The sequence below is a fragment of the Copadichromis virginalis genome, linkage group LG23, assembly GCF_057382275.1.
Source record: "Copadichromis virginalis isolate Kocher_CV1m ecotype Utaka linkage group LG23, C_Virginalis_male_GT1.1, whole genome shotgun sequence".
In the NCBI taxonomy this organism is placed as follows: domain Eukaryota; kingdom Metazoa; phylum Chordata; class Actinopteri; order Cichliformes; family Cichlidae; genus Copadichromis; species Copadichromis virginalis.
The window spans coordinates 4,838,513-4,859,169 of record NC_140639.1 but is presented as its reverse complement, the minus strand read 5'-3'; the positions used below and the strand labels follow the sequence as shown (position 1 = coordinate 4,859,169).

The 20,657-nt window shown below is 41.8% G+C and overlaps 1 protein-coding gene across 2 annotated transcripts in view; it reads left to right on the top strand.

Moving 5' to 3' along the window:
- Nucleotides 1-20,657, top strand: part of agbl4 (AGBL carboxypeptidase 4) — a 356,132-nt gene that overhangs the window by 138,354 nt on the left and 197,121 nt on the right. For both annotated transcript variants that reach the window (XM_085447239.1, XM_085447240.1), the window contains one exon: nt 9,467-9,561. In XM_085447239.1, the coding sequence (XP_085303365.1) occupies nt 9,467-9,561 (95 nt within the window). The remainder of the gene's footprint in view (nt 1-9,466; nt 9,562-20,657) is intronic.

Below are 20,657 nucleotides of genomic sequence, written 5' to 3'. Positions count from 1 at the left end.
TGTTTTTTTACTCAAAGGAAAAAAGAACAGGAATTAATCTCTTTCATTTTTTTATGGCAACGCAGCACCGGGCTCGACTTAAATATTGCTTTTCCTAACTTTGTAAAATGCGATCTAACAACAAAAAAATACAAAATTAACTGGTGTTTATTACTAAAATCATAGATAACAAATGGACAAGGAGAAATAAAATAAAAAATATTTCAGTATGCTCATTGTGTGTGCAGTGGAAAGGTGAAGTGGACAATATATTGAAAATGATAGTGTGTTATGTGTACACCACAAGTGTTACACTAAACTTAATGAAAGTAAGCATGAGTGAGTAGGAGAGAACAAAAGCATCGTCATTTCAGCTTCTTCAGCCATGTAAACATTATCGCAAACATACAAGAGAGAAGTCGTTTGTGTAGCCAGCGTGAAATACCTCACAACTGCTGACCTCTTGCTTTTAACTATGTTAGCTCTCCTGATGCACTGTTGCTGACATGTGGCATGTTCAACACTGATCAACATGGAATTGAATTGAATTGATTGGCACCATAGATGAGCATTGTTCAACAATCAGTTGACCAGTCTAACCTGTTGAGCCAGATTTGGATGGAGATCAGATCTAAGTGTAGGATTGGTGGATATCTGTCCACTGACATGACTTAGTAAACAGAGAAATTCCTATATGGTCATATCATATCACTCACGTTTCTCTGCAATGACTCCAGGTTTTCCTTGTTATTAATTTATATACCTTATTTAAAGGGTACCCATCAGTCTTACCTAGAGCATACTGTGAGTAACTCGGACCCCACACAGTTGTTTATGGCTTTATTTGTGACCGATGTCCCAGCGTTGTCAGCTCTCCAGCTGTCCTCACACACACCTCCTCTTCTGGTCTCCGACCTCGCTATAAAAAGGGAAAGACCTTGTTAGATGAATCACCTTCACCTGTTCCTCCAACCTCCATGGCACCGCCCGTTGAGCTCACTGCACCACCCCTCATGCAGCTGAGCCAGGGACCACACCTCTGCCACACATACAGTGCTCTGCATTTTTGTAGTCTTTACCTTACAATATTAAGCACCTTGATGATACTATATCAACAAAATAATTTAATCATCATTTAAAAACTGCACTTTGCATTTACTCTGGTTATCTTTGCCTAATATTAAAATTTGTTTAACAATTTGAAACATGTAAGTCTGACAAACGTGCAAAAAAGGAAACACAGCAATGCTCAGATGTGCTCAGGCTTCGCTCAAAAGTTCACATCCACACTCAGATATCATGCTACTTGCACATACTTACTGTGCTGTGTTGTTTGTGTTTGCTGGTGAAATGGGTGTTTCTCTGGTACAGGGGTCGGCAACTCTGAGCACACGTTCCACAGCTGGCACACGAAGGGTTAACTGATGGCACGACCATAGCTGGGCTGGTTATCCAGCTATGGTGATTTTTCGTTTTTATGGGCCGATCGGGGTTTTTTGTTAATTTCTAATTAATATTAATTTCTAGCATCAGCTGATGTTTGCTGGAGCCACAGCTGTAAAAGCTGCTGGTCATGATGTCGATCTGGATATGTGGTGAGAGGGAAACATGAAGATGAAACCAGGAGATGTCCTTACTGAATCATCAGAGCTGAACAGGTGATGGAGAAACAGGTTTACCTTTTAGTTAACATTAATGAGTTGAAGGGAAGTTATGAACTGTTTCTGAGAGACAAATAACACCAGGATCCTTTTCTAAGTAGCTGACAGCTGGTAACTGTGCAGGGGCGGGTCTAGCAAAGCTTTTGCCAGGGGGGCAGGTAGGGCATTAACAGGGAAAGGGGGGCACAAAGAAATACTTTTCTTTCTTATTCTCATTTAAAATGTCTCGCTTTTAATAAATAATTATCTGAAGCTTACAACCAAAGTTTTTATCTGATGTAAAATGTATAGAAATCATACATATACCAACAAGACAGACATCACTGTCACAACAGCGTTTGTTTTCATTCAAAGGCTTTATGGCTTTTCTTATAATACTTGGTGGGCCAGTCTCTAGTCAAAATGCCCGGGACGATTTTTGTCGGCCCGGGCATGCGCCTTATTATGCGGTGCGACTTATGTATGAATTCCGGTTGTGCTTACTAACCTCGAAACAATTTTATGTTGTATATGGCGCTCAAAAATCTGTCAAAAATGATTTGGTATGACTTTGGTAAGCTATGCAGCCGCTCCGCTTGATGGATTGTCGGAGCATTACGGCTACCGTAGTCAGGAGCCTCGCGGAGAAATACGTACTGTGTTTCAACATAATATTACCGTGTTGTGTGTGTATAAGGACCCCAAAATTGCACCTGTTAAGAGACATGCGTATGAAGCAGATTTTAAACTCAAGGCTATCAGTCGCACAGTAGAACATGGAGCAGCTGCGAGCGAATTCAGCATTATTGAATCAATGGTACAGAAGTGGAGGAAGCAAGACAAATGAGTTGAGTAAAGTTTGACTTATCTGACTGTTTTGTTTCACTTAATGCGCCTTATAATCCAGTGCACCTTATGGTCCGAAAAATACATCTAACTTTTGTGGATATTATACATGGTTATGCTCAGTATATGTCAGCCCATTCCCACTGGAAATGCCTTTTGGCTAAACTGTCAGCAAGGAATTTGTATTTGCACTGTTAAATTTTTATATAGCTTTAATGCACATAAAAAAACAGCTGCTTGTTTAAGTGAAAATAAATTGATGGGTTTTTTTTGCAGCATGGTGGCACGGTGGTTAGCACTGTTGCCGCACAGCAAGAAGGTCCTGAGTTCAATTCCAACATCAGGCCGGGGTCTTTCTGTGTGGAGTTTGCATGTTCTCCCCGTGTTTGCGTGGGTTTTCTCCGGCTTCCTCCCACCGTCCAAAGACATGCAGCTTGTGGGGATAGGTTAATTGGATAATCCAAATTGTCACTAGGTGTGAATGTGCGAGTGAATGTGAGTGCGAATGGTTGTCTGTCCCTGTATGTTGGCCCTGCGACAGACTGGCGACCTGTCCAGGGTGTACCCCGCCTCTCGCCCTATGACAGCTGGGATAGGCTCCAGCGCCCCCCGCGACCCTGAAAAGGATAAGCGGAAGCGAATGGATGGATGGATGGATGGTTTTTTTTGCACTAATAAAATTGTGGGTAAAGTATTTTGTCTCACACCAATTATATCGTCAGTTATATCGTTATTGCAAATTTTCAAATGTATATCGTGATAAATATTGCCCTATTGGACAGTGATTACTGGAAGTGTTTCTGAGCTCATGCAGTGACTTTACCTGCCAGAATCATACGTTTTTTTAATGTAGTGTTGCCTGAGTACCTGAAGATCAAAAGCATCCTGTGTTGATTTTCAGCCTTGATCCTTGCAAACAGAGATTTCTCTAGACGCCTGGAATCTTTAGATGATATTATTGTGCTGTAGATGATGGCATATTCAAAGTCTTTGCTGCAGCGCAATTATGTGGTTTTTTTGCAGATTTGTCACTCTGCCCACTAGTACCACGTCTTTTGTTACCCCCATCCCAACATTTTTGACATGTTTTGTTGACATCAAATCAAAAATAAGCTCAGTTTAAACATTAGATGTGTTTTCAGTGCTCTACCATGAATAAACTATGGGTTTATAAGATTTGCAGATGACTGCGTTCTGTTTTTATTCACATTATACAGCGTCCACAAGATTCTTAGAATTTAGGGTATATTGTTGTTCTCTGTCCAACACTTCTAATTTGTAATGAAGCGTTCCAGCTTGATTTCATATATCTCATAGTAGTTACACTTGTTCCTCAGTTTTTCTGTCTCATGTATGATCTTTTGGCTTTTGCCTCTTTCTGGACCATTTTGCTCGTCTCTTGCTGCAATTCTTTGCTCCTACCGACTGCACTTCAATGTATGAACTAGGCCTGGATTAAAGGATTTGGATTTTACTCTCTCTGCCTCTGGTGTGTCCTGCATTTTTGTTCTCTCTCCTGTGGAGTTGTTACAATATTAAAGTCATGAAAGGTGTTAGCGGATGAACCCTGTTAAAGGCGGTACTGAAAAGATGCATTGAAAAGTACTGCAAACATACTTTTAAAGCACCAGGAAAAGAGTCATTTCTTTACCATCACATCTGTCAGTAATTTGATAGGGTTTTCACACAATTTGTTTAAGTTGATTTTGTTTTTCATTGGATTTTTTATTTTATTTTATTTTTTACATTTTTTGGATAGCACAAAGAGATGACATGACATGCAGTGAACGTTTGGTCACCTGAGAAACAAACCAGTTCATGTTACTCACAGCATCTGAAAGCTGAGCTCTCAGATCACACATTTTTTTGAACAAACAGAAGCATCTTGAATCCAAGAAGGAACATCGGTTAAGTTGAAGCTCAGGAAATCTGTGCAAGGAGCATGCGTTTGAGGGCAGACGTGCAGTTTTGAACATGAGCAGAGTTTTAAAGGAGAGCAGTGCAACATTAAAACAAGAAATCACTCTCTTCATTAAGCAGGATATTGTAATCCCATGGGTAAAAAAAAAAAGTGAAATAGGAAACAGAATCTGTCATCCAAAACCACAAGAATTATCTTTGTGCTTGCACATGTGATAAGAAGATGGAAACACAAACACCTTTCCTTCTTAGGAAAGGAACACCAAAATGGAACTGGCCCTTTGAGTGTGCTTAAACAAAACCTCATAAAACTGCATTCAAGTTTGTTTAGACTCTTAAATTTACACTTGAGGAGAAAATTACTCTCAGGTCTAAATAAGTGCAATCTTTTCTGTTCAAAGTTTTTTTTTTTTTTTACTGGATATTTTCACAGTATAGAATATATAAACAGTGTCCTGCATCTGTTGTAATCTCAACTGTCCGCTTAGCCCATTTATAGATGCATCACACAACCACTTACCCACCAAACCAGACTTTAAGACTTTTTTAAGTAAAAAAAACAAAACAGAAACGATAAGCGCTCCAAGAGTGCAAACCTTCACCATGGTAGCTCAATCTCTGAGCAGTACTTACTTTTAAGGGAATAGTATTAAGTATTAAACATCCAACAGTCAAAATTTTTAAGAAGTTAGTTTTAAAGATAAAAGACATTTTATGAAAGTTTGATTTTGTCGAAAAGGTCAGTAGTTGAAAGTAATGTGATATTTAGAATCACCACATATCCCCCGCTATGTAGTCAGTACAATTTATTGACCTTGAAGAAGTCAAATGTGAAAAGCACATCACGACTGAACAGTTCAGGAGTTACATGTTACAACTGCTTCTGTTCTGCACATGTCAAAAAATCGTCAAGGAGAATGCGTGCTGGATTTTAAAAGATTGCATCGTGTTTGAGTTTTTTTGTAATCCAGTGAGAAAATGTTAAAGGGAGACAGTCCTTCCAGTTGAGTTGCATGGCCAGTGAAAGTGCAGAAGGATAGCATGTTACGATTGTGAAATGATGTGCGCCTTGTAGTGCAAGACCAGATGTAGGAGTGGAGGGTTTCATTGCTTCTTTTAGTATTTAAGAGAACATATTGTAAATTGACTGCCAGAATTGATGCAGTCTTGGATAAGTCCACAACATCTGTAATGACTTCTCTGCTGTAGTGATCTTTCTTTTGTTATGTTCTTGTCTTTACTCTGTATAGTAGTTTATAGTAGTAGAAGGCATACCTTCAAATGATTTTAATACTAAAATATCGTCAAGCCTCTACCAAACATCTGTTGTTACGCTACAATAGCAGATAGAGATCCAATGGAATAATGTAACCCCGAATGTTGAACATGGTAATACACATCTTCTTTCATTTGTCTGGTACGTAAGTGGTCCAGTGATACCCTGCTTTTAACCATTCCTCGTGTTTAATAGATTACACACTGACTTTCTAATCCAATTTCACAAATCAAAAAGAGCTGGAGACTTGTATTCCTCCCTGTCTACCTACATACCAGTCCACCTGTAACCATGAGTCCATGCAGCAAAGGTAGTTTCCATTCCTATCCACGATAGCTTTCTTTCACCCCTGTTTATCTCAGTTGTGCAATTATCTTCCTGTCACTTTGTCTTTCTGTGTGTTCTGGTGTATCTACCTGGCTACTTTTTTTCTCCTCGCCTGTCTCTCACTCTCGTTTTGTGTATCACTGTGCCTGTGATTAAGTCGTCTATTTCTTCCTTATGCCCGTGTCTCTGTCATCTGTCCAGTCTTAGCTCCCTCTGAGTTAAACAGGCCGAACAAATAGATTACAAACAGTGGGTAGAGTGAATCTAAGGAGGAAGACAATCTGAATTTGTTGTGGATAAAGAATGAGGAAAGAGGCTGTGCAGTCAAAGAAAGCCAGTGGAGTCAGAGTAAGGCTGTATTTGCCTGAGGGGAAAAGGCTGAAAAGTAGCTCTCGCAACAGATGTGCGGGGCAGTAAAGTGTAATTGAAATGCCAGCAGCAATGGTCTTATCTCCCTGCTACAGGAGCCTGCTGCCAGTCTCAACATCAGTTAGATGTCATTTTACCTAAGTCTGAATCAGCCTGCCACAATCCGCAATCCCCATTCCTCTGATGCTAGACAGGAAAAAAAGGGGAGAAATGAGGGGGAGGGAGAGGAGAAAGAAGAGAAGGGAGAGAAGGGTGGGGAGTCTGTAATAGGATTTCAGTAGCATCCAGTTAACTTCCACCACCTGGACTTAGTTGGTAATTTGATATGCCCCATCAATAGGATTCATTTAGCTCACCGCAGCATTACCATTGCCATTCATTTAATTTGACTTTTTCAAAAATATATTGATTTATTTCTCCCTCCACATTTTCCCACTCGTCCTGATCCTAATCACAGTGGAGGAATGAGGGAAGGGGTGTTCCAAAATATTCTAGCTGTAAAAAGTAGACCAGACCAGAGGAGGTGAAACGCCAGACACCATGACTTTCCTCTGCGCTCCAGGCAGAGCTTAATGTTTTGGGCCTGGCAGCATCCCTATGGGGAGAACCATAATGTCCTCCCAGATTAGAGGCTGGCACTCCTCGGAGCTGCTGCCTTTTATCGGGAACTTTGTTACCACAACATGGGATCATCTGCAGGATATTAAAGCTGCCTTATTTCCTAACTGTAATGTTAATCTTTTGTGATTTTGTTTGTTATCTGTGTTGCTCTGACAACCTCCATCTGAGATTTTTCTTCAGTTACAGGTTTATATTTTTCAGTCTTTTTCATGCAACATGTGGCAGAAATGATTGGAAAGGGGTTGTTTTTATTGCTTTAAACGTCACGTCTAGCTGGATTCTAATAATTATAATCACATACAAACCCAGGCTTGTGATGGTTTTGTGTTGAAAAAAGGTTTTTTGTAAAATTGTATTCTGCCATTCTTGAAGGCCGGACAGGGTGTTAAGTTCCTTTTTCTTAATCAAAATGCAAAAAAAAAATTTTTCTGTGTATTTGAACGTCTCATATCTTTACAGCTGCTGATTTTCTCATTGTCTTCTTCCAACCATCGTTTTTGCATTATATTTTTTCACTTCGGTGATATGTTGCACTACTACAAACAAAAAACCCGAAAGGGTATTTTAGATAAACTAAAATAAAAACGAACCTTTATGCTACAGGTACGTTAGGGAAAACAGTGGTTAAAGACTGTGGCAAGACCAAAATTATTGCAATCAAGCAATAATCTTACACTCTCATTGCCTTTGAAATGGTTGCTTCCAAGACAGGGACAGGGCTGCAACCACCGCTTCCTTGGTGCAAGCGTTGGCAGTTCGTCTTGTAATTGGAAGGTTGCCGGTTCAAGCCCCGGCTCCAAGAGTCTCGGTCGTTGTGTCCTTGGGCAAGACACTTCACCCGTTGCCTACTGGTGGTGCTCAGAGGGCCCAGTGGTGCCAGTGTCCGGCAGCCTCGCCTCTGCCAGTGCGCCCCAGGGGGCACTGACAGAGGCGCACTGTGGCTACAATGTAGCTGCCATCACCAGTGTGTGAATGGGTGAATGACTGAATGTAGTGTAAAGCGCTTTGGGGTCAATAGGGACTAAGTAAAGTGCTATACAAATACAGGCCATTTACCATTCGCTTTAAGACGTTTCACCTCTCATCTGAGAAGCTTCTTCAGTTCAAGGGTCAAATGGTGGAGAGTCCCAGATTTAAGCCCTATGGGAGTGTCTCCCCAAGAGGGACATGGACCCCCTATTGATCCTCTACCTAATCACACGAGCTGAGGTGTGAAAACGGGCGTAGGGCACAATCAGCTAAGGTTTCAGGTGAACTTATTGTGAAACCTAGCCCCACCCTATCATGTGACTTAGTGAGGTCAAATGGCCCAGGATGTGAGTGGGAGTTAAGGCGTCTGGGAAGGGATCTCTAAACTGGATTATAGATGGCAGACAGTTGGTGTCGTAAGTCGGCGGTGGCTTACCTTACTCCTGGAGGGAAGATGAAGGGAGCATCCCAACCATCTTTTAATCAAATTTTGAATTTGGGATCTCAGCTTGACAGAAAGGTTGCCAAACCATGTACTGATACATGTAACAGATAACAGAGTCAACAGCTGCTGTAAAAGTAGTACAAAAAATATAGTTCAATCACTGATATAGTTTGCGATTGAATGGGCCAAGTTGTCAGTTACATACAATCAGTTTTTTCTAATATTATAATTATATAATAATAAGTGTGATAAAAAAAAACACATCTGATACCATCTGTTACAAATCTGTTTCCATTTTCATACAGAGAAATTCACGTTAAGCAGAACTGAACATCGACTGCTTCCACTCAAATCCCAGCCGAATTTCACAGATCTGAAACTGAAATTCAGAATTTCCTCCACAAACAGTGACATGCATCGCAGATGAATTGCATTCATCCGTGCAAACTAATTCGTATTGATTCCAACATGTTGGCGATCTTTCTGCATTTAAAAATTAGATGGCAGTTATTTGCAAACTTTCTCCAGTCAATCTAAGAGTGACTGAAGTTTGTCCAAGTTGGTTCCAATTGCTTGGAGACAGGTTGAAGTTGCTGAATGCTTATCCTCTGGGCAACCAGGTGGTCCCTGTAATTACTTCCAATCAGTCACCAAACACAAAAAATAAATCCTTGCATCACTGGAAACTAGACATTTTATTCAGTTGTGACTAAGCCATAAAACTCATCAGAATTACTGCAATTATATTTTTTTAACGTACAAAACGAATTAAAGTTAATCTCTACACAAGCACACAGAGGCTCCGTGTTCGTTAAGTTAGGGAAGTGTGTCTGACGTTGTTTGATTTATATACCGCATTATTCTACTGTTATAAGACAGACTAGAACACTGAGAGTAACAGAAAAAAAATAGTTAAAATTATACACTCTTTGAAACTGAAGCTAAACTGATTTGAAAACCAGAATTTAAAAACTAAAAAACACCCCTTTAAAACGCTTATGATTACTCTGTCAGGAACCCACTTGTCTTTATGCTGCTACTAGCTTTGAGAATTTTTTATGTTTTTTCTTTCAGAGGGTGATTTTCAATGTGGTCAACTTCTCCAAGACAAAGAGCCTGTACAGAGACGGCATGTCCCCTGTAGTGAAGTCTACCAGCAGGCCAAAATGGTAAGTTTGCAACGACATAAGCAGCATTTCTAGAAGCAATATGTTAAATAATTAGTGCTCCGATTGTTGTTTAATATTGTCCTACTAGAACAGAGTATTTATAGACTTTCTGCAACTTTGAAATACTTTTCTTCTCCACCTGGCAGCTGACCCACACATTCCTAAGCACATAGACAGACACACACACACCCTAAAGACTGATACTTTAGATTTCCAGAGTGGATGCGTCTGGGTGCATTAGCATGTGATCCATTGGTTGCCAGTATGATGGCTGTCTGATGTAATAACGCTTGACTGATGGATGCAGAAATGTGTGTGTATGGTTGCATGCATATATATATATATATATATGTGTGTGTGTGTGTGTGTGTGTGTGTGTGTGCGTGCGTGTGAATGGATAGGTATGGCAGGAGGGAACAGGGAGGGTGCGGTGGGGTTGGGCGTAGCGTCTGCCAAGCAGACTGGTGTATCCAGTGGGGCGAAGAACAGGATAGCGTGATGAAGTGTTGCCATCCAAGAGAAGCCCTGACATCTGTCATCAGTTGATGGAGGGCATCCGCAGAAACGCCAGGCATCTGCCACCCTGAGCTGTGTGCGTCTGCTAGCCTAGCGCTCGCACCAACCATGCCGTAGCATGCCGGTCGCAGGCTAATGGGAAGAGACAATGGGCACGACACCAGAGAAGTGGAAAGATGAGCTGCTGTCTGCAGTACAGTACAGAACAACACGATGCAGCTTAGCTCGGCCTCCTGGCTCCTTCTGTTTTGATTTTATGTAGTAGTTGCAAGTTTGTCTGTTGTGCGTGTAGGGGTATGGCTTTATCACAGCGCACCAGCCTCTCCCATTGTCTCCTCCTGCCACTGACTGATTTACAAGTGAAGCTAGCAGCCGTTTGCTTTAAAATCTGTGGGGGGTTTTTTCAGGTAAGTTTATTTATACTGCCAAATAGGCTACTGTGACGACAGTTTAAATCCGCAGTAATTTATATGATAATTTCAGGTAATTAATGTCCCAGGTGACGAAAACCTGGTTCTGCATAGCCTTAACTTCTCATTTGACATAATCTTGAATTGCTGAGGAGTTAATCTGCGCAGAGCCCTCATTGGGTCATTTAGTTCCCAAAGCTTTTCTAAATACACTAATCATGCAACCTTGCCCATGTTTATGTTCCAATCAGCGCTCATAAAAAAGTGTTTAAGTGACAGACGCAGCAGGAGGTGATGTTACTGAGGCCTGACTCCATTTACCTCCTCAGGCTAATACTGTTTTAACCACTCCTCTCAGCACTGTGGCGTCTAAGGGGGCATAATGTCTCCTGCACTCGTAGAGATATTTTCCACTGTCAGGGGCGTCCAGGACCACAGCTGACATTGTTTGTGTCCCCACAAAGTGGTCAAGATGCTTTTAACACAACCTCCTCTATTTGACTTTCCATGAGCACAACAAAGCGCAGACAGCTCCTAAAGTAGCAATCTTCTTTTTGACAGCTACAGATATGGAATAAATAAAAAGGCAGAGCATGGAGAGCTTCGCCTGTCTGATCCAAACTCACACAAGACAGGATGAAGAAGGTACGAGAGAGAGAAAGAGAGAGAGATGGAAAGAGAGAGGCAGACTTGCAGAAAAAGACAGAAAGGATAGAGGAAGAAAAACACAAAGTACAAGAAAGAGATTACTGAGACAGGTAGACGGGGGAGGGGAGCGGGGAAAGGTTGCCCTCCGACTCCCACCGCCCACCACCCAATGTCTGTATTTATCAAAAGAATCGTCAGTATTAGCTCAGGAGTTGAAGCCTTTATCTCCCTGTGCAGGTGCCTTATGTCCTGGGGCCCCAGCATCGCTTGGTGCTAGAGGCTGCAGGGCTCAGCTGGCTTCGGCTAAGCTGGGCATTTCAGAGAGAGACAACTGGCAGATTACAGTCCAGCAGGACGTTTGTTGCTACAGGTGGAAGGATCTGTCCTCCATCCCTTACTCCATCCCTTTTTCGTCCATGACTCCTCCAGCTGTGAGCTGACAGGGGTCACTGTATTTTATCACATTGAAACAGAGCTATAGGTTGCAAATATGTTGTTGAATAAACTAATTTAAAATGACTACAGTTTACATTAATCCTTATATGATTGCCAAGGAAGTTTTTCAAGATTGAGTTGACCGTCAGCTTTAGCAAAGAGGTTCCTTTTGTCTTATCATTTGTGCTTTATTTGGTACTGCGATTTGGCTCGTGGAATTACAAATCGATTTCAAGTTCAGTGTTTGCAAGTCAAAGGAAATAGAGTGAGCCATATTTTCTCATACTAGTCTGTCGAGCACAACAGCCCCCTTGGTGACACTAGGTGCCAACCGCACTCCCTGCGGTCTGCTAGTTGTTAGACTGCTAGAGCAAAGAATTGCTCAGCATCCTTATTTTCTGGGATAAGCTAATTAGAAAGTCAAAGAGCGTGGTGTAATGCAGCTGCTGGAGGCCAGAATGCCGTGGGGTGGGGTAATGGCCAAGACGGTTGCATGAGACTGACTGCATCAACCGGCAGATGCCTCATGCAGAGTCTCGTGTGGGAGTGGGGTAAGACTAGAGAGCACAGGACGACGGCACAGAAAGTGGAAGATATTTTCAGCCTTGCATGAGAGGGCTACTGCTAGCAGTTATTTTTGTTTCATTTAACATGCAGATTTTAAAAAAAGTTTAAATGTTAATAATAAGTCACGGAGTCCAGCGCAACCACTTCAGATGTCTTGTTTTATTTATCCAACAGTCCAGCCCCCAAACATCAGTTTGTAGTGTAAATTCTCACATTTATGAACCCCAGAGTGGAGACTGTTTGGTTGATAAGTGATTGATTAACTTTATGATCAATAACTCTGATCTGGGCTACGATACAGCAATTAGTCTAGCAACTGAGTGGCTTTATAACCAGCCAGCATCATAAATAAAGTTTGGTTTTACAAATTCTTTAAGCTTTACACTGTACAGCAGATAATTTAGATTTTACATTTGTTTTGGATATTATTGGGAATTTGAATTCCCCCCAAAAAGATCTGCAGTGTGCCTTTTAATTAACTTTCCAGTTTTTCGACACTCAGTAGGTATATGGATAAAAATAGCTACACCTCTAACTGAGCCAGCAGATGAACAGTCAGAGTTGGAGGAAATAGGTTGCCAAATATTGCTTCTAAAGTTAGAACCAGTCAACCTTGGGCAAGGGTAAATGCTTTTTTCCCCTTTTCTTTATAGGAGTCAACAATAAAACAGAAGCCTGCTTTTCAAGCAATTGTGCTCAGCTCCAAGAGACAGACAGAGTTAGTCAGTCGATGAGTCAGTCAGCGTCGTTTTGCTTCTCAGCCACAATCCTTCCTGTAAGCGTGTGATGCAATAGCTTAGTGAAATTCTATTTGGAGATGTCTGTCTCTCCATCCGGGTGAGTGTTAGCAGTAATTGTTCTGTCAATCAGCAATGCTGCTTCTCGCTTGTTTTCCTCACCACCTGGTATGTCCTGGCAGAGGGTGAGGGGCAAGGAGAGGTGAGACACGGGGAATAAAGGAGAAAGGATACCTCCCTCGCTCTATGTGCCGCTCCCTGCTCACCTTTGGATGTCTTTACAGTGTTATATTTGTCCTCTTGTGCGTCCGTTCTCACCTCCCTCTTATGTCCCATGTTTTCCTTGGTTTGTCTTACTTCTGCTTACTTTAATTCAGTTTTTCTTTTATGTTCATTTTTCCCCGTTGTCTTGTCATCTCAACTTTTTGCATAACTTTAATGTACCGTATTTTTCGGACCATAAGGCGCATTAAGCGAAACAAAACAGTCAGATAAGTCAAACTTTTCTCAACTCATTCTTCTTGCTTCCTCCACTTCTGTACCATTGATTCATTAATGTTGAATTCTCTCACAGCTGCTCTATTCCTATGTTGTTGCAGTCTATTAATGACTAACCTCGTATTGTGGATGGATTATCTCAGTTGTTCTCCTGACTGAAGTTTGGTCCGTTTCCAGCATCGTGACATGCAATTGCATTTGTCCCTAACCATCGGGAACCCTCTCTTTAACTTTTATAGAGTGGAAAAAAGGTTAGCGTTCATCCTCCAGCTTCACTGCGTGTGTGTTATGCTAACATAGCAGCTGTGTCACTAGCGATCATGAAGCACATCATTATATACCAGCTAGCCCAACTTTAGTAAACCTACAAACGTCACTGCTGTTTAGTTTTCTGTCTTGATTTATGTTGGAAGTGATAGCAGAGCTATAGGTTTTAATTTATTCAAAAATCTCTCAGTCAGAACATGCTATATCAAGCTCCTTTGACTACGATGACCTGGATGACTGAGAACCTTCACAGAGACATGCTATATCATGTTTAGGTGGAAACTAGCAAGCTAACTTCCTGCTAACTTCTAACTGTGTTAAATTTCATAAATTCTGTTTTCATGGATGCCTGGATGTTAAACTTAATTGTTACACCTGGTAAAGCAGCAACGCTGATCTTTTTTTTTTTAAAAAGATGAAAGAATTTAGACCGTTTTTAACTCTTAGTGATGCCGCAGTGTTCGTTTGACTTTGGGACATGAAGCGGACTTTTGGACTCAGATTACTCTGCGAGGCTCCTGACTACGGCAGGTGTAATGCTCCGACAATCCATCAAGTGGTGCGGCTTCATAGCTTACCAAAGTCGTACTAAAACATTTTTTGACAGATTTTTGAGTGCCGTGTACCACATAAAATTGGTTCGAGGTCAGTAAGCACAACCTGAATTCATACATAAGGCACACCGGATTATAAGGCACAAAATTTTAGTTTTAAGTGCGCCTTATAGCCCGAAAAATACGGTGCACGTCTTTCTTCCCTCAACTGCATTTCAGGTATTGGGATTTTCAATGGCTCTGTAAACTGCGTTGTCATAATGTCTTAGTAAGAACTCATAAATAGCCTCACTGTTTATGTTTCATATGCTTGAAAGGGAAAAAAGTATCAGCCACTATAACTGCTATTTAAATCCCCAAATATCGGTACTGGTATTGTTCTTAAAAGCACCTGTTTACCCATCCAGAAGATATGGAGTAACAGTAATTTTGGTTTACCACCTACCAAGTATATTAATTTTTAATTTTTTTAACAGCTGAAAACTTGACAGCAGCTCATCCAAGACCTTGTCTCTCTGCTGCAGCTTGAAGACACTGTGAGAGTGAAGTAAAATTATAGTGCTGAGGACTGGAAGTAAGTTGAAAGTCTTACTGTAGGGTGACAGTTTTCTGGGGTTTTTCCAGTAAAAATGTCCCCTTTCACATACAAATAGCTACGTAATGCACAGTTAATCTTTAATACCTGGTTATAAATGCAATAATATTGACTGGATTTGAGAGGATTTGTAGCAACAAATATCCAAGTCAGGCGCTCCCATTTCACTCGAACCAACAGTTTTATTGTTTATTGTGTTTTAAAATTACAATTAAGTTTATTAGAAATGTAGAAAAATAAAATCACAAAAAAAAATCAGCACCAAACTGGGAGAACTAGCCCTTCTTAGAGTTTGTACTTGTAAGGCCTGCAGTACGAAGGAAATTGCACCTGTCAAGCTCATAAAGAAACCTCTCATCCAGCACCTGACACACATCCCAGACCTCTAACTGCCGTAGCGCTGAACTGAGCCATTTGGGTCTGAAAATGTGTAATAGTAGCGAGGGAGATGGTCCCTCTATCGAGGACAGAGTGTCAGGCAATGAATTGAAGACAGACAGACTGTAAAGCTTGTGCCAGAACCACAGCAGAAAGGCCTGACTCCTCTTTACATTCAGTGTGTCCGCACTTCCCTCTCCTCTTGCCGCTCCTCCCCAGCCACTGAGCCACTTGCACAATTAACCATGTGGCATGCCTTTTTAATAATAGACCTTTTAATTGTCGGCGAATGAAGAGTGATGTAAAATAGCTAATAGCTTGTGCTAATTAATGGGGGAATTGAACGCTTGTTAATTAAGGGCAAACAGGACAAGGACCGGCTCGGGTAATTTGAGCAATAAAACCGAGACTAACGATTAATTTCCAAACAGACTCGCTTCATAAAAACATCAAGCGACCCCGGCTTTGCTGTTTGAAAACACTCGCCCCACCGTATCCTCCAACCACAGTCACACGCATATAAGTATACACTGAGGAAATATAAACAGACATGTCCTGGCTTCCTACATATGACTCCCAGTAGATGTGATATAACAAGACAAATAGTGTCTTCAGAATGCAATATAAAGATTATTAGCCATAACAAGTGTCTCGGCGGTATTATACAATGTCCGATTTGCTTGTTTCATACTAAAACTCACTATGTTAAATCGAGTAATTCCACGTCTAGTTATGATATTTAGTACTTGCCCAGTTCTCAGTTTGCACATGTCCCTATGGTCATACTTAGACATGAGCCATGGCGATCACATCCACTATCTTCCTCAAGAGACCCGAGGAGCTTTACTGTCTTTTCACATCCATATTTCTCAATTTCAGATCTTTACTGCATTGTTCTACTGTACCATCATTTTTATTACACCTACAGTATACTGTGCCTGCAGCTACTATCTCGATGTTGCTGGCCTGTGTGTTTAATTTAAAATACAGACTGCGTTCGGTGCTGTTTCTCTACTCTCAGGTCCGTTTTGGAAAGGTGAACCGTAGCAATCATTTGACCGTCTGTGGGTTTTCATATAAGAATTTTAAATTAAAAAAATGCTTTTTATGATGTTTCTCTCTGTCAACATTGTCCGCGATAAGGGAGATGGACACAATCTTTTAATAAAAACCTGAAAAAGTGAAACGCACACACTTGTAATTATCTGTGACTGGATCATCTGAAAAGAGGAAATTGACTGATCTTTGAGTCAGAGTGAATATTTGGAAAGAGAAGAAGAGAATACCTGATATACCGGCAAACTTACTCTTGACTCTTACCGAAGTATAGAGTGACGTTCTGGCCACTTGTGCCTTTCCAGTTGTCTTCAAAGAATTGAGAGAGGAAAGTGATCACAAAGCTCTGTTTTATTAGAGGAAATGGCATCGCTCTCATTTTCCTCTTTTAGTTTCCATCTGGGAGCCTTTATTCTTTTTCGGTAGGACCAACTGCGAGACAGAGGGGGAGCAGCTCCAATCAAAACAATCAACAGCACGTGCAGCTTCCTTGTTCACAGAAACTCATTAGTATGCTGCCAGAGGTGGTGAAAGAGGATTATGTGGGAGAAATAATGGGACAAAATGTAGCAAATAGATTAATAATCTTTTGCATGAGGATAAGGATGTGCACAAGAGTTTGTGTATCTGTGGGTGTGTGCACAATAGCACAAATGCAGTTTTGGGAGAAAGTGTGTATAGTGGCAGAGAGGCAACTTGCTTCTGACTCTCCATTCAACCCACAAAATGACTTACCTGGACAGTTTTATGTTTGCCTGGAGGAGAATTAAAAAGGCACTTCATTTCCCCTTTTACAGGCTGGGTACGCATGTCAGTGCAGCCCTCCCTGAAAGCGCTCTAATCTAAATGCTTTTGTCAGGGGAGATTTGGTAGATTGCACTAGGCAGAGGTACAAATTGGTTGTGTCATCTTATAATGAACTAGGTGAGGCGTTGCAGTTTTTCTGCAGCCAACAGTCCCCTGATTACTGTATTGTGAGTCACTGCTGCTTTTAGTATTGTAGGCAGAATAGCTCACCTTCACCTCTCTTTGTTCAGGAAACTTGATCTCATGAACATTGCAAAATGTTTTGTCGTAGTAAGCCCAGTGTGACAAAAGACGAATTGTTCAACAGCTTGTCTAAGAGAAATATTATATACATGCAGCTGGCTTTACATTGCATATGTAGCAGTCCGTCGTGCATGGTGTGCAGAATACTTTGAGATGTTTTGAGGTGTTGATGCTTGGCTATAAGTTGTTTGAAGCTTATTGAGTGTGCTCAGCACGTCAGCACATTGACCCCCTGACTTCAACACAAGCATTATGGATATCTCAGCAGTTTCACAAAGCCATGCTGTCAGGTGTTTACGGGACATATTAGGACACTCCTGGTTGGTATCTGCATTCTGCCATAGACAGGAATGTGTGAGTGGGAGTGAGTGTATGTTTGTGTGTGTGTAGCAGGCACTGTGATGAATTCAAATGGATCAGCTAAGTCAACAGCGGTGTGGCAGAGGTTCCAGTTTCACTGATGTTTCAGCACGGCCAGATAAAACCAGTCTTCTCGCTCCTTTGGAAAAGGATTTTGATGGAAATCCTCCTGGTTCCCCTAATTGCATTCTTTCATTTCTTGATGACAAGACTTCTCTCTCTTAGCTCATTTGAGAATTTCTTTGCTTTGTCCACATTTAAATCTGTGCTTAAACTTTTTTTTGTGGCTAGTCACCTTTGTATTATTTATATAAGTTATTGAAATGAGTATCCTCTCTGTGCTGCTCACTGTGTCTGGATGTCAAAGAAGTGAGCGGCGAAATTAAGTGTGAAGTCGGGGGATTCGCCTGTCTCAAAACTCATGACTGGGATTTAATTACTCCGTCCGAGTTAAAGTTACAAAAGGAAAATTATGTAGGGAGCGAGGTGGAAACTGGACAATTTAACATGTGAAAGATGTATTTATTTAGTCTCCCTCCCCTAATTATGTAATATACAACAGTCAGACACAAGTTATGTTTATTTTTCAACAGTCTTTGATTTTTTCCGTCTTCTTGCTGTCACTATCTCGTCACTGTCCCCTGTTGCTCCTGTGGTTTTCTTATGCTTGCAATGATGATCACATATATCACAGTTTCTATCGACCACTCAAACAGCAGTTTGCCGGTGAAGAGTATGTGCATGCAAGCCTGAAGGTAGTGTTTCAAATCAGAGACACAGCTACATGTAGGAGCATGCTCAGTGTTCACAGGGTTGTACACAGTGAATTTGTTCCCCAAGGTCAGACTGTCGACATGGAGTTCTGCTTTAATGTCTTTAGGCTTCTGAGGGAGAACATTCAGTACTTGTGTTAGATCCACAGACAGATGGAGTCACCATGACATCACTTATTGGTTAGTGAAGACCTGCTTATGAAGCCTCAAGCTGAGCGCTTTCCACATTTGCAACTTAACTTTTTGAAATCTGAAATCAGACTGAAGACTGAAACTGGTCTAGTGTAAAAAAAAAGGGGTGGAAAGCACCAAAAGCCAATATAGTTATGGTAAGACAAGCTGCACCATGAAAAGGAAATTACCCCGTCTCTCTCTCTCAGGTGTGCCTGTCAGGGTTCATTAGTGAAATTTCTTGCCTTCTTATTGGGGTTGGGAACATCAGTTGTGTTGTGCAGGAGTCAGGTTAGTTCACAGCTGACAGCCCTATTTGACAGCTGTTAGAATTCATATTATGGCAAGAACCAATCAGCTAAGTAAAGAGAAACAACAACACATCATTACTTTAAGAACTGAAGGTCAGTCACTCTGGAAAATTACTATAACTTTGAATGTGGCCCCAAGTGCAGTTGCAAAAACCATCAAGCGCTACCAGGAAACTGGCTCACACATGGACCGGCCGTAAAATGAAACGATAGATGTTTTTATATCGTCATCCGATATATATCGTTATATCGAACAGCCCTAGAGTCGACATTAGATCAGTGGGAATCTGTGCTTTGGTCTGATTAGTCCAATTTTGAGATCTTTGGTTCCTCAAGGCCTGGGAGCTTGAGGGTCCTGTGCAGTATCTTAGCTGTTCCTAGGACTGCGCTTTTCTGCACAGACATCTCCGATGTTGTTCCTGGGATCTGCTGGAGCCACTCGCCTAGTTTGGGAGTCACCGCACTTAGTGCTCCGATTACCACTGGGACCACCGTTACCTTCACCCTCCACATCCTCTCGAGCTCTTCTCTGAGCCCTTGGTATTTCTCCAGCTTCTCGTGTTCCTTCTTCCTGATATTGCTGTCATTCGGAACTGCTACATCGATCACTACGGCCGTCTTCTTCTGTTTGTCTACCACCACTATGTCCGGTTGGTTAGCCACCACCATTTTGTCCGTCTGTATCTGGAAGTCCCACAGGATCTTAGCTCGGTCATTCTCCACCACCCTTGGGGGCATCTCCCATTTTGACCTCGGGACTTCCAGGTTATACTCGGCACAGATGTTCCTGTACACTATGCCGGCCACTTGGTTATGGCGTTCCATGTATGCCTTGCCTGCTAGCATCTTGCACCCTGCTGTTATGTGCTGGATTGTCTCTGGGGCATCTTTACACAGCCTGCACCTGGGGTCTTGCCTTGTGTGATAGACCCCAGCCTAAATGGATCTTGTGCTTAGTTCTTTCTTCCGTGCTGTCTTTCAGTCCAGCTTTGTCAAGCCACTGGTAGGATTTCTGGATATCAGCCACCTCCTCTATCTGCCGGTGGTACATACCATGCAGGGGCCTGTCCTTCCATGATGGTTCCTCGCCTTCTTCCTTTCTTGGGTTTCTGCTGCCTGAGGTATTCACTGAGCACGCTGTCAGTTGGGGCCATCTTTGTGATGTATTCGTGGATGTTCGTTGTCTCATCCTGGACTGTGGTGCTGACACTCACCAGTTCCCGGCCCCCTTCCTTCCGCTTAGCGTACAGCCTCAGGGTGCTGGACCTGGGGTGAAGCCCTCCATGCATGGTCAGGAGCTTTCTTGTCTTGATGTCAGTGGCCTCTATCTCCTCCTTTGGCCAGCCTATTACCCCAGCAGGGTACCTGATCACGGGCAGGGCGTAGGTGTTGATAGCCCGGATCTTGATATATATATATATATGTGTATATATATATATATATATATATATATATATATATATATATATATATATATATATATATATATATATATATAATCCCCACTCGCCCCTGCCGGTGGTCTATCCTCTACCACAGGCCTGGGAGCTTGAGGGTCCTGCACAGTATCTTTGCTGTTCCTAAGACTGCACTCTTGCACCCTGCTGTTATGTGCTGGATTGTCTCAGGGGAGTCTTTACACAGCCTGCACCTGGGGTCTTGCCTGGTGTGATAGACCCCAGCCTCTATGGATCTTGTACTCAGAGCTTGTTCCTGTGCTGCCATAACTAGTGCCTCCGTGCTGTCTTTCAGTCCAGCTTTGTCAAGCCA